The sequence below is a fragment of the Manis pentadactyla genome, chromosome 12, assembly GCF_030020395.1.
Source record: "Manis pentadactyla isolate mManPen7 chromosome 12, mManPen7.hap1, whole genome shotgun sequence".
Taxonomy (NCBI): domain Eukaryota; kingdom Metazoa; phylum Chordata; class Mammalia; order Pholidota; family Manidae; genus Manis; species Manis pentadactyla.
The window spans coordinates 2,641,254-2,654,240 of record NC_080030.1 but is presented as its reverse complement, the minus strand read 5'-3'; the positions used below and the strand labels follow the sequence as shown (position 1 = coordinate 2,654,240).

The 12,987-nt window shown below is 60.7% G+C and overlaps 1 protein-coding gene across 4 annotated transcripts; it reads left to right on the top strand.

Annotated features, from left to right (window-relative positions):
- The first annotated feature begins 110 nt into the window (after nt 1-110).
- Nucleotides 111-12,103, top strand: SGTA (small glutamine rich tetratricopeptide repeat co-chaperone alpha). 4 transcript variants are annotated; one of them, XM_036890716.2, is made up of 13 exons: nt 151-250; nt 1,704-1,824; nt 3,530-3,796; nt 4,248-4,354; nt 4,580-4,667; nt 5,718-5,817; nt 6,381-6,485; nt 7,176-7,314; nt 7,414-7,476; nt 8,797-8,834; nt 9,573-9,662; nt 9,825-9,945; nt 10,864-12,103. In XM_036890716.2, the coding sequence occupies exons 3-12, from the start codon at nt 3,697-3,699 to the stop codon at nt 9,937-9,939; spliced, it is 945 nt and encodes a 314-aa protein (XP_036746611.1). In that variant the 5' UTR covers nt 151-250; nt 1,704-1,824; nt 3,530-3,696; the 3' UTR covers nt 9,940-9,945; nt 10,864-12,103. The 4 variants fall into 4 exon arrangements, with proteins under 4 accessions (XP_036746609.1, XP_036746611.1, XP_036746612.1 ...); XM_036890717.2 differs by having other exon boundaries at nt 194-250; nt 1,733-1,824; XM_036890714.2 differs by lacking the exon at nt 1,704-1,824 and having other exon boundaries at nt 111-250.
- The last annotated feature ends 884 nt before the right edge of the window (nt 12,104-12,987 follow it).

Below are 12,987 nucleotides of genomic sequence, written 5' to 3'. Positions count from 1 at the left end.
TCAACACTGGTATCCGGCCTCCTTTCGGTCGCAGAGGTCAGTTGCCCAAAACACCCCCCTCTTTCCGCCTCTATATTTGCGTCACTTCCCTGCAAGCCCGGCTGGGTAATTGATGCGCCTGCGCAGAATGAAATCCAAAAAAAAGGAGCTGGCTTCTTCCGCGCAGGCGTAGCGGCTGGGTGGCGTAGCCGGGCGGCGCCGTGGTGCGCAGGCGCAGCTGTTGGTGGGTCGGGGTTCGGCCGCCCGAGAGGTGAGTGGGGAATCGGCGGTGAGCTGGGTGGGCCTGGGGTCCGTGGCTCGGGAATCCCGGGGCTCCGGAGCCTGTAAGGGGAGGTCGATCTGGGGCCGGGATTCCCGCGCTCCGCGTGGTGCTGTGAGTGGGCGGCGCGGAGGGGAAACTGGCAGGGCGGCATGGGGCTGGCGCTGGTTGGCCCTGGTCTCCCTGCGCCGGACCCCAGGCCTGGGAAACGGCGATTCGCAGGCCCGCGGGTGGACAACAGGAGGCGAAAGCCCCCTGCACGCAATGAGCGCTCGCTGGATGTTGGCTGCTGCCCAGAAACACGGACCCTATGAATCGGGGTCCCCGTTTGGGGGTGCTCAGGTCGGGGTTTTGTCCTAGCGCCGCCACTCCCCACCGGGCTGACCTTGGCCAGCCTCTTGCCTCTCGGAACCTTAGTTTCCCCTCTGTAAAACGGGCGTTGTCACGGCCCCTGCCGGGGATTGGAAGTTGGTTCTCTGGGAGGATTAAAGCCACAGGGCCCGTTGGAAAGCTCAGAGAGGTCATCAGTTGCGAGTTGTTTCACGCCTAGTGTCTTTTGCATGGTGGGCTAGCAGTGGGGGAAATCTGGACTGGAGGACCAGCGCCGTCACCTCCGCATGGCTGTGTAAGCGTGGACAGGTCGCTTCTTCCCCTCTCTGAGCAGTGCTTGCTTTCTGAAACGGAGTGTGTAAGTGTACGCTCCTTGGGGTCATGGGAGGTTAAGTACACCCAGAATCTTCCTTAACCAGGTTCCTGTTATTTGTTAAGAGTGTTTTTGTTCCCCCCCAACCCAGGGGTCATTGGGGCATGTCTGGGGGCATCCGTGGTTGGCATGACTGGGGAAGCTCCTGGCATAGAGTGGGTCGGGGCCTGGGTTGCTGCTCAGCCCCCGACAGTGCCCAGGATGGCCCTAACCCAGAGAACAATCCAGCCCCAAAAGTCCACAGTGCCTAGACACCACCTAGACCAGTGGTTCCCCACCAGCACAGGCTTTTTAAGGTGTGTGTGTGGGAACCCCAGAATATCATGTGCAAGGTTTTGTACGTGTGTCCATTTTTGTGGGGAGAGGAAAGGGTACTTTGGAGTTTAGGCTCTGGAGTCAGGCTGCTGGGTCCCGAGCGCCTGATTGGCATCTTCTCAGCTGGGTGATCTTCTTTGGCACCCCGTTCTCTCTAAGCCTCATTTTTTTCTTCTGTGCAAATGGGGGTTAGATTCAACAACCCAAGGTCTCAGCAGACTTATGATCATTGAGCCAAACCCAGCTGCAGCCTCTTTCTGTAAACGGAGCTCTGTGGGAATACAGTGCCCGTCCACTCCGTCCCCGTGGACCTGTGGCTGGTTTTGTGCTCTGAGAGCAGAGCTGAGTCGCCATCAGAGAGGCCCTGGTGGTGTGGGAGGCGGAAGGTGCTTGCTTGCTCTGGCCCTTTTCAGCGAACATTCGCAGATCCCTGAAACGAGCCACTGCGTGCACAGCACACAGCTTAGGCCAAAAAGTCCTCAGTGCTCCAGGATTTCACTTGCCGTTCACAGTCGTCTTCCTGGAAGACAGAGTCACTTGGAATGGGGTGAGCTGTGCCCCAGGTTCAGAGCTGTAGTCTCTACTGATCCCACGTTATTTTGCCCAGAGCCAATGCTGACCCCAGTTGGGAAATGCTCAGCAAGAAGGAATAAAGGGAATTATTAGTAAGTAGGCAAGACCCAGTGTTTATCATCTCAGTTTCCTCCCAAAACTGAGACCCAGAGAGAAATGACCTCCCCAAGGAACATGGTCACGGCTCTGAATTTGGGAAGATCTGGCATTTTCCTGAGTCTGCTGGGATCTAACACCGCTGAGTGCCAGGGTGCAAAGGGAGATGATCTGTCCTGTGTCAGTGGTGGGGGAAGGCAGGCTGGGGAGAGTGGTAAAGCCGAGGAGGACTTGCTAGACCAGAGGTAAAACTAGGCCTCGGGCTTTGCCAGGGAAAGGGGGCGTCCGGCTCTTTCTGAGGGGGTGACTCTTGCAGAGTTAAAAGAATCCTGGGTGAGCTGGCGAAAGGTGGGCGGTTGCGTTGCAGTGGAGCAGAGAGGATTTGGGGAAGGGCATCCCGTGCACACACCTGAGGTTGGAGGGTTTTAGGTGTGCAGGACATGGCGGCAGCATTTCCAAAGAACACAGGGCTGCTGTGGGGGGCGGGGCCTTGCCTGGGCTCCCAGCGTGTCCTGGGGTGGGAGAGGGGCCCGGCTGCAGAGTAGGCTGGAGGGGGCAGGGCACCCACAGGAGGAGAGGGTGGCCCTGGAAAAGTGGGCAGGGCACTCGCTTTAGTTAGGTGTGCCATTTTTCCCCTTTGGCCAGTTCTGGGCCAAAAATAAAAGAAATAGAGGCTGATTTAAAAAAAAAAACTTTTATATGATCCACTGAAAAGGTGATGGATAGCTGGGAGGGACTGTGCAGCCCAGCAGAGGAGCTAGCCCCGGGACCCCTGCCACTCCCAGGGCTAGCATCTGTGCCCCCACGGGAGGCTCACCCCTGCGCCTTGAGACCAGCGCCCCGGCAGAGCTTTCTGAGTACTCATAAAGCCCCACTGTTCAGAAAGAGAGGAGGCCTTCTTTGAGAATTTTGTTCAGCAGCCAAACCCCTACAAGTTGTGATTGTTCCGAAGATACCGGGTGCCTAGCAGGAGTCCCGGCCTCGTGCTCTGCTGGGCCTGACTTTGCGGAGAGCAGAAAGCGTGTTCCTCTCCAAAGCTGGGCATTAAAGTGAAACTGCAAACTCTTCCCCCAGAAAGCAATGGATTTTATGGACTCCCTATGTCAAATGCACTTCACCCACCCCGGGGGACATAGCCCTCAGCCGCTGACCCCCTCTCCCTTTTCTGCAGGTCTACAACCCCAAGTACCCCACAAACAGGAAATTCTCAGAAAAGTTGGCAGCACAGTCAGACGGCAGCAACATCTGGCTCGACCTGACCTGAGCCTTTATTTTCCCCACTTGGTGTCCATTAGTGATTTTCAGTTGGGGCAGTTTGCGATGTCTGGGGACATTTGTGGTTGTCACCACGTAGAGGGTGGGGAGCTCCTGGCATCAAGTGGGTGGGGCCAGGGAGGCTGCTGCCCCCCACCCAGTCCCCAGGATGGCCCCCGTGTCAGCAGTGCCAAGTCACCCTCAGGCTGGAGTAAGGAAACAGGGCTGTGAGGTGTCTCTCTGTGAGCAGGCTCTCTGGGCCTGGCCCGGCAGCCCCAATGTCTCCTCTGTGACGTGAGGTCATTAATGTTTCTGTCTCACTTGTGCAGATAACACGGGCCGGTGTGCTGACTTCCTGGGGCCAGGCGGGGCTGGGTGGCAGGTGTCTGGAGCCTGCAGACAGGTGCTGGGAGAAAGGCCGCGCTGAGGTCCTCCTGGGCTTGGCTTAGGCGTGCAGATCCTGAAAAGGCGGTGCGTTGTCTCTTCCCACCTCAAAATGGATAACAAGAAGCGCCTGGCCTATGCCATCATCCGGTTCCTGCATGACCAGCTCCGGCACGGGGGCCTCTCCTCCGACGCCCAGGAGAGCTTGGAAGGTACTGCGGCCTGTGCCCTCTGCTTCTCCCTGCCTGCCATGCTGCCACCCATGCTCACGCTCAGACCACGCTGCCCAGTCGTGAAGACCTGGGGGTCCCTGGCCAGATTCCCATGGAGGCCTGCCAGAGCTCCCCAGGCACTGTGTCCCCCCCCGCATGCCCCCAGCATTGTGACCCCACAGAGAGTCACTCAGTGCCCGCTGGCTAAGGCAGTGCCTTCTCTTGCACTTCTCTTGGCTCAAGGGGCATGTCTGTCTGTCTGTCCCGAGTTGTCCGAGATTCTCGGCTGGCAAGAATGGGAGGGACACCTGGAGTTGGTAGGGTACATGCTGTGTGTGGCACATGCCAGGGGCTTTGCCGAGACCCTCCGGGGGCCAGAACACTGCCCTCCAAGCTCCCAGGTCATACTTGGGGCCGCATTTGGAAGAAACTGCGGTTGTGCCCCTTGCAGTGGCAATCCAGTGCCTGGAAACCGCTTTTGGGGTCACGGTGGAGGACAGCGACCTCGCACTGCCTCAGACTCTTCCCGAAATATTTGAAGCAGCCGCCGCAGGCAAGGTGAGCCTCTGGGCGCCCCCCTACTCTTCCAGCACTGGGGGAGCAGCAGGAGAGGCTCACGGCTCTGCAGCACCCACGCGAGGCCCGCATCTTCTCCTGGGTCACAGGCCATGGCCTCTCAGGCACCCCTGCAGGGGAGGGGGGCTAGAAGGTGCAGGGTTTGGAGGAGGAGGACAGCAGGGCTGTCAGCTGCCCCGAAACACCTCCTCTTTGCTTTGGGGCCAGGAGACACCATGGGACCTGAGGAAGAACCCTGAACCGTTGCCACCTTCGGAGGAGGACTCGGCCGAGGCAGAGCGCTTGAAAACTGAAGGTGGGAAGCGGTGTCCGTCCCCACCGGACACCCAGTCCCACCCGGATCTGGGTGGCTGTGGGGAGGGTGGGGATGGTTGGTCCCCAGGCTGCGGCAGCCAAGGGAAGCCGGCCTCTGGAGTGCGGCCAGGCACCTCCCGGAGCACAGAGGCCGGGGCAGGGAAAGCTGGAGCCTTGCCCGTGGCAGGTGGAGGTGTGAGCGCTGCCACCACTGGGGAGGACAGGCTGACAGCTTCCCAGGCGGTCAGGTGCAGTGACCACATGACCCAGCAGGTCCACTCCTGGGTCTGTGCCCAGGGGAAATGCACACGCACGCCCACAGTGACCCTCGTACACAAAGCTCCATAGCAACAAGTTGCAACAGCCAAAACGTGGAAACCAGTTCCCGCTGATAGACGAATAGACAAAGGGAATGTGGTCCATCCACACGCTGGGATATTTCTCAGCTGTGAAAAGTTTTGAGTGGAGCCTGACACGCACCACGGCGTGGTCGGGCCCTGAACACGGTGCTCCGTGAGAGACGCCAGGCACAAAGGGCCGCTTGGCGTGTCACCCCGTTTCTGTGGAATGTCCACAACAGGCAAATCCACGGATGGAATGTGGATTCGGGGGTGTAGGGCCGGAAAGGGGGTGGAGAGTGTCTGCTCATGGAGATGGGCTTCTGTTTGGGGTGATGGAGTGTTCTGGAAGTAAAGGTGGTGGTTCAGCTCTGACCATAGGGAAACTGCTGAACTGCAGACTGTGGAAGGGTGGGCTCTGTGGTATGTGGATTCCTCCTCGTTAAAGCTGGGCTGTGTCTGAAAGAGCCAGCAGGTGCTACAGTATTTGAGACTCGTGCCCCCGAATGCCACAACCAGAGCAGGGGCGGCTGCCACCGGGAGTGCCAGCTGGGGCTGGGCCCTACAAGGCACTTGAAGCAAACCCCACCCTGCTCACACAGGCCTGCCCCCGAGGTCTCACCTTCCACAGGAATCCCAGGAGTGCAGTGACATTGCAGCCCCCTTGGGGCTGATGCGAAGGGCTGGTGTTCTGCTTTCTTGTCTTTCTCTAGGAAACGAGCAGATGAAAGTAGAAAACTTTGAGGCAGCCGTGCACTTCTACGGGAAAGCCATTGAGCTGAACCCTGCCAACGCCGTCTATTACTGCAACAGGTACCACGGGGCACAAGCCGGCGGAGTGGTGGTCATCTTGTGGGTTAGCAATGGCTCAACTGCAGTTAAGGATCCAGCGAGTGTCAGTCAGCAGGCCTGGTGTCGAGGAGCGTCAGTGGTGGCATTAAAATGAGGTGGCATCAGTCCCAGATGGCATTCCAGGGAAGCGACCAAACTGGGATGGTGCCTCACACCGGGCTGGCTCGTGCTCTTGCAGGAAGGTAAATGCTCACGCTGGCCACACCACATGGAATGTCTTCTTTCCAGGGATTTTAGTGGCAGGAGGGACTGGCTAGGAGCAGGATAGAGAAGATGGTGGGCAGAAGAGAGCAGAAGGGGGGTGACCTGGCGTTGTCCACGTGGCCTGCAGCATTGAGCTGCTGCTTGCCTGGGTTTCCTTTCAGCTCTCAGGAGGGGACAGGTGCTAGATTCTCAGGGAGTCGCCCAGGTAGGGCGAAGAGGCCCCACCCTCCCTCCGCTGGGCACAGCTGACTTGCAGGCCCCAGGCAGCTCCTGGGGATGAGCGGGGTGTGCCCTCTGACCCCGGGCGGTGTCTCCTGCAGAGCTGCGGCCTACAGCAAACTGGGAAACTATGCGGGGGCCGTGCAGGACTGTGAGCGGGCCATCTGCATAGACCCATCCTACAGCAAAGCCTACGGCAGGATGGGGTGAGTGCTGGCTGGCAGGCGCCGTCGGGGCTGGTGAGCCTGTCTAGTCTCTGTGCCCGCACGACGCCCTTCCCTGCATCCGGCGCATTCCTTACACACGAGCCAACTCCCCATGGCCACCAGGACGCCTGGTAGTTGAGTTCGGTCCTAGGGCTCTGCCGAGACACGGTGTCACACCCCCAGGGTCAGGACTTAGCCCCATGGCACCACCCCCATGTCAGCTGCCAGTGGCGGATCTGGGCCTCCTGTATTTCTGACCCGTGGCTGTCAGGGATCCCACACCCAACTCCTCAAGTTTGAGCATTTGGCACAGCAGCTCATAGTTCATAGGAAAACACTGCTTAATTGTAGGGGGTACAGAAGAGGAGGTCTGCAGAGTCCCCCGCAGACGTTGGGGTGTGCCCCCTCCTGGCATGTGTGCACTCACCAGTGGCGATGTCACCAGATTTCACCGCTGAAGAGTTCATGACCCGGGCCCCGCCCGCTCCCTCTGACCGCAGGAGTGTGCTTCCTGAGTCACTTGGTGTGCACGCAGGGCTCACTAGCAGTCCCAAAGGACACGCCTGCTACCCTGGGAATCTCAGGCTTCGGAGCTCCTAGCCAGGCCCAGACGCGGGGCCAGGAGGGCCAGCCGCAGCAGCTTGGGGTCGGGCGCCCCGCGTCCCCGCTGAGGCCCCCGTCTCCCCACAGCCTGGCACTCTCCAGCCTGAACAGGCACGCTGAGGCGGTGGCCCACTACAAGAAGGCCCTGGAGTTGGACCCCAGCAATGAGACCTACAAGTCCAACCTGCAGATAGCGGAGCTGAAGCTGAGGGAGACGCCGAGCCCTGTGAGGTGCCGGGCGGGGGCGGGGGGCCTGGCTCTCAGCACCGGGGCCGGCCGTCTGTCCCGTGTCCAGATGCCACTAAACAGCTTCTCGTCCCCACAGACGGGAGGCGTCGGCAGCTTAGACATCGCAGGTCTGCTGAACAACCCGGGCTTCATGAGCATGGTAACTGCCTGGCCCCCGCGTCAGCCCCCAGCCTTGTCCCCCGTCTGCGTGCCACGCCTGCCACGGGCCAGGGTCTGCCCCGGACACTGCTGACACCGGGACCGTTCTTGGTGGTGGGGCTTCAGCAACATCTCTGGTCCCGCCCCCTTGATGTTGGGAGCCCCCACCCAGTTGGGATAACCTTAGATGCCCCAGATGTCCTGTCCCTGGGAGGCAGCATTGCCCCAAGTGAGACCACTGACACACACACCTAGGACTGAGCACCAGGAACAGATAGTCCTGCCCAAGGACCCGGAAGACCCGGGCCCCTCCCCAGCCCAGTTTCTTCCTCGCACCATTCAGTTAGACCCCACAGAGCCCTGGCTGTCCCAGGCTGGCAGAGCCACCTTCCCGTGTCAGACTAGACTCCTCCTGTACAGGGATGTCCTTAGAGTGCAGGCTCCAGCTGTGACCCGTGGGGGCCGGTCCCCGTGCACCCCTGTTCATTCCCAGTGGTCTCGCTTGGCGTCAGGCTGCCCTGCTGGCTTGCAGAGTCTCAGGCCGTCAGGAAGAGAGAAACGCAGAATCCCCTAGCTGTCAGAGTGTGTCCTCACTGCAGCTGGGAGCGTCCAGCCTGCGTGGGCAGAGGCGGCTGCCACCATGGGCCTGGGCCGCAGCAAGAGGGGTGGTCTCCATCACTAGGCGGGGGTGAGGGAGCCCTCCAGGGGCCCCCCCGAAGTGAGGCTCCGGCCTGGTGGCTGCCGCTCTGCCACACCCCCATGGTCGGCCCACCGCTGGTGTCTGTAGTCCTGGCACGCAGCCACACCTGTGCAGTTGCAACGGTGGAGCTGGCAGTTGGCGTAGAACCCGTGGCCAAAATCTTAGGTCTCGGCCTTTCACAGAACGTTAGCCAGCACCCTGAGCCATGGCCCCTGAGGTTTCCTGCTCGTCTGCTCCTTGGAATAGGCCGTAAGGAGTGAATCCACAGAGGAAGCCAGTGCATGGGAGGCCCAGGGCGATGCCGTCCACAGGCAGAGCGGGACTCCTCATCTCAGTGGCTGCAGCGAGGAATCCGGATGCGTCCCCACAGGGAAACCTTAGCAGCCAGTGAGACGATGAGGTTCCCTGGCATCTCTTAAAATGAGAGTCCAAAACAGGGTTAAAGTGGAGGACATGAGGGCCAGCGTGAGTGGAGGGAGGCATGAAGCGTGGGGAGAGGCAGGCCGCCACCCCGGGACGAGCACGTGTGTCATGCTGGCGGGAGCCCCCAGGCTTCCAGTGCGACACGTCCGCTGGGAAGTGTCTGGAAGCTCTCATGCTGACAGCCTGTCTTCCCTGCAGGCATCAAACCTGATGAACAACCCCCAGGTTCAGCAGCTGTAAGTGACCATCATCCCCCCATGGGCCCTCTCGGGGTAAAACGCTTTTTTACTGTGGAACACGTGTAACGTAGAACTTACCGCTTTAACTATGTTAACGTTTACTGCTTGGCGGCACTAAGTACATTTACAACGTGCAGCCGACACCATCACCAGGACATGCCCTCGCCCCAGAGAACCCCCTCCCTGTTACAGTCGCCCCCAGCCCCTGAGGGCCACCAACCCGCTTTCTGTCTGCGGTCCACCTGTTGTGGGCGTCTCGTGTAAATGGGGTCACACGCAGTGGCTGGCCTCTCTCCCCGAGCACTGAGAGGCCCTGCTGAGTCCGTTTGCGTTGTTCGGGGTATGTGCCCAAGAGCCGTGCAGTAATTCCGCGTCTACCTTACTGAGGAACCAGCAGGCGTTGGTGCTTACATCTGAAAGCATAGTTTCTCAACCACAGCGTGGCTGCCTTCGGGGCTGGGTCATTCTTGGGGGCGCTGCGGGGGGGTGAGCAGCCTCCTTGGCCCCCCCGGCCACTTGATGCCAGGAGCCACCCGTCTGTGACAACCACAGATGACCCCAGACACGGCCCAGTGTCCCCTTGGGCAGGATTGCCATTGGTTGATGACGTCCTGGGAAAGCTGATGAAATTCAGAGGGGCTGCTGGAGAGGGCGGGTGAGGGCGGTCGGCCCCAGACCCGCCAGGGGCAGCAGAGACCTCCCCTAGCCGGCACGTTAGCTGCCCTCCCCTTGCAGCATGTCCGGGATGGTCTCAGGCGGCCACAACCCCTTGGGGACTCCCGGCACCAGCCCCTCGCAGAACGACCTGGCCAGTCTCATCCAGGCGTGAGTAGAGCGCTTAGCGGGAGGGACACGCAGACGCCGCATGCCGGGCACTCTGGGACCCACGTCCTCGATGCGTGGCTGCACACGCGCGGGGGTTGCGGGGGCGACCAATGCCCGGGAGGCGGGCGTCCAGCCCCAGCCTGAGCTGGGCGCCACCCGCAGGGGCCAGCAGTTTGCCCAGCAGATGCAACAGCAGAATCCGGAGCTGATAGAGCAGCTGCGGAGCCAGATCCGGAGCCGCACCCCCAGCGCCAGCAACGACGACCAGCAAGAGTGACAGCCCGTGAGTCCCCTCACCCGGGGCTGGGTGCCCGATGCACCCACCCTGGGTCCTCAGGGTCGGGAGCGTTCTCAGGCCCCTATCCAGGTGTTTGAACCCGAATCCTGCCCCTCCCCGTCCCAGGCCGCGGAGGGTCTTGCCCCCAGGTGGGCCGGGCACAGATGCGGCTCTGCAGAAGGGCTGGTGCGCATGTGCGCAGTGGGCATCCGGGCGGTCCCCGGCCCTCCCCTCATGCCCTACTGTTCTGGGGCCTGTGGCTCTTTGCTGTACTGTTCTGAACAGGTGTTGTCTGTACAGCTGCTTAAAGGTGCTCTCGGGGGTCCCGGAGGTCAGCCAGGGCAGTTAGCCGTGCCAGGGCCCTGCGTCCTCCGCCCCGTCTATCCAGTAATTGTGCCCTGGGCACAGCAGGCAGCCTTCCTGCCCAGGAGGCGTTCTCTCTTGCTTTGGCGTGCTTCTTCCCTGTTTTACCTCCCACTTTTTTTCCAACTGTTACTTTTTCACAGAAAATTTTAAAGCAAAAAAACACCAAGAAGCAGAAAAAAAAACTTTCAACCTTCTACCCACAGCAGTTAATTGGGCAGTCTCCCAGCCTTTTAAGAATTTCTTTTAAGTGCCCTTTTTAAAGGACAAGAGCCACCACTGAGGTCAATTCTGTATTCGTTATTCACAATCACTGTAGCCGCAAAGCACCCTCACCGAGGGTCTGTGGCCCCAGGATCTGTGACTGTGTCTGTATAGGTACCAACACGGCAGCCCTAGCTGGGCTGCCTGGCCTCTGAACGGTGGCCGTGGGGCCACAGGACTGAAGTTAAGTTTAGGTTGGCGCTGTGGCCCCCCAGCCCAGGTCCCCGACTCCCGCCTGTGCCCGCCGCCCGCACCCCTACCACCCTCCCTGACCAGCGCCCCGTATTCTCCCCCCAGCCGTTCCACCACCACCGGCCCGTCCTACCGACGGGAAGTCTTCCACGTCTTGCCGTTTTCTGCCCTCGGACTGCCTAACAGAGAAAAAAGAAAAATTGGACCTGCATGTTAAGACAGATTTTTATTATTTTTATTTTTGTCCTCTGCCTTCCTCTCCCTTTTTGTACTCTCCCACGGCCCCCAGACCCTTCTGAAACAGAGCCAGCAAGCTGTGAACACAGACCAGCACTGATCTCCCCCCTACCCCCCCAAAATCCCAGTCACTGAAGTATTTCCGAGAATATCCCAGGGTTGGGGTGGTTCTCCAGCTGCCCTCCAGGATGCAGCTGGTTTTGTGTCCAGTCACGGTGGGGTGCCTGTGGCCTGCACCCCCCTCCATCTGTCCTCGGGGGCCTCCCCAGTGGGTGGGGAACCCTCTCCGAGTCAGCCCTCCCTGCTTGGAGAAGCTCACTGCCAGGCACGGTCTGGGGACCAGCATCCACTAGGCCTCAGACCGCGGATTCTTGCACGAGGAACAATTTAGTTGCAGATTCCGTGAGGCAACTTCCGTTACCCTGCACCCTGGTGTGGGAGCAGGAGGGCGTGCGCCCTAGTGCACAGGGTCAGTTTCCGGGACTTTCTGCCAGTCAGGCACTTTGTTGGATGTCTGATCTGTGCTCCTCTTTTCCCAGTACTCAATGACTGCCAGACCGCAAGGGGCGGGACAGTGACCTTTTGGCCTGGCCTCCAGCCCTTCCTAGCCTGTTTGTGTGTCCCACCCAGCCCACTGCCCTCTGCCCCTAGGTGGTCCCGCTGGCCCATCGCATCTGGGTCCTGGCAGGCTCTCCCCTCCTGTTCCGGGGCTGGAGGCCAGCAGGGACCTGGTGCCCCACCCTGGCCTCGGCCTGAGATTGTCCAGCAGCCACCAGAGCTGCTGCTGGGAGAGCGGGCACACAAGCCGGAGCCAGGCAGCCTGCCCAGAGCGCAGGGCCACTGCGGGCAACCTGCCGCCCTGCTCTGACAGGACCGGGGAGGGGGATGTACTTGCTCTGTGGCCGCAGCACTGGTGACGAGTGGTCCGGGGCGCCCTGGGGGTCTCGGGCTGTGGTCCGGGCAGACCAGAACTGTGTGGTAGGTAACTAGTGGGGCGTGAGCTGCCAGCACCTGCAGTACGTCCTGCGTCCAGTGGGATGTATCCTAACGCAAGTGCTAACCAGGCGACAAGCGTACCGTGTGGGAATAAATAGACGTCATGACCTCTGCTCGGCTCTGCATCAACCTCTCGGCACCCCAACACCACCCGTGCGCACACCTGTGAGCACTTCCTGTGCTGGGAATCACAGGTGGTTCGGGAAACAGCAGATTCAGTGCCCATCCAGTGCCCCTTCATTCCCTCTCTGTCTCCAGTCACCCCCACTCCAGGGGCCAGCCCAGACGCTGAGGCTCTGGGAGGAGCAGCCAGGGACCCTGTGTGGCAGCTGTGTGTCCCACCGTGAGTTACCCCGTAGCCAGAGCCGCCCCGGGAAACTGCTCAGGGCGGGTGGAGGGGACTCTCCTGGGCCCCCACCCCAGGGTGGTGGACACAGCGCTCCCTAGACGTTCCGTGGACGTGGTCCCTATTTAGGACACCCATCACGGGCACAGGCAAATGAACCAAGCTTTGTCTCGAGGTCACCAGGCTGGCCAGTGGCAGATCGGGTGCAGCTCACTGGGAACCTCCCACACCCCAGGGAGGGGCCGGGAGAGGACCCCCTACCAGGGCAGGTGAAGAAGGACCCCCTCCCACCAGGAAGGGGCCAGCAGAGGACCCTCCACCAGGGTGGGTGGCCCACTCCACCTAGGTGAGGATATGAGTGGGCTCTGCAGTCTGTCCCAACTTCCACAAAGCACAAAAAATCAAAATACGCTTGGCATCAGAGCCACCCCTTCTAATGGTGGGCGAGAGCCAGGGGGTTGGGAGGTGTTCAGCGGGGATCTCTCCCAGGTGACCCCAAGGGGGCACTGGGCAACATCCGGGGCATCTGATCGCCACCCGGAGTGCTCCTGGCATTGAGTGGGTGGTGGCCTGGGAGGCTGCTGCTCAGCCCCCACAGTGCCCAGGGGGTCCCCAACAGAGAGCAACCAGCTCCATGTCAGCAGTGCTAA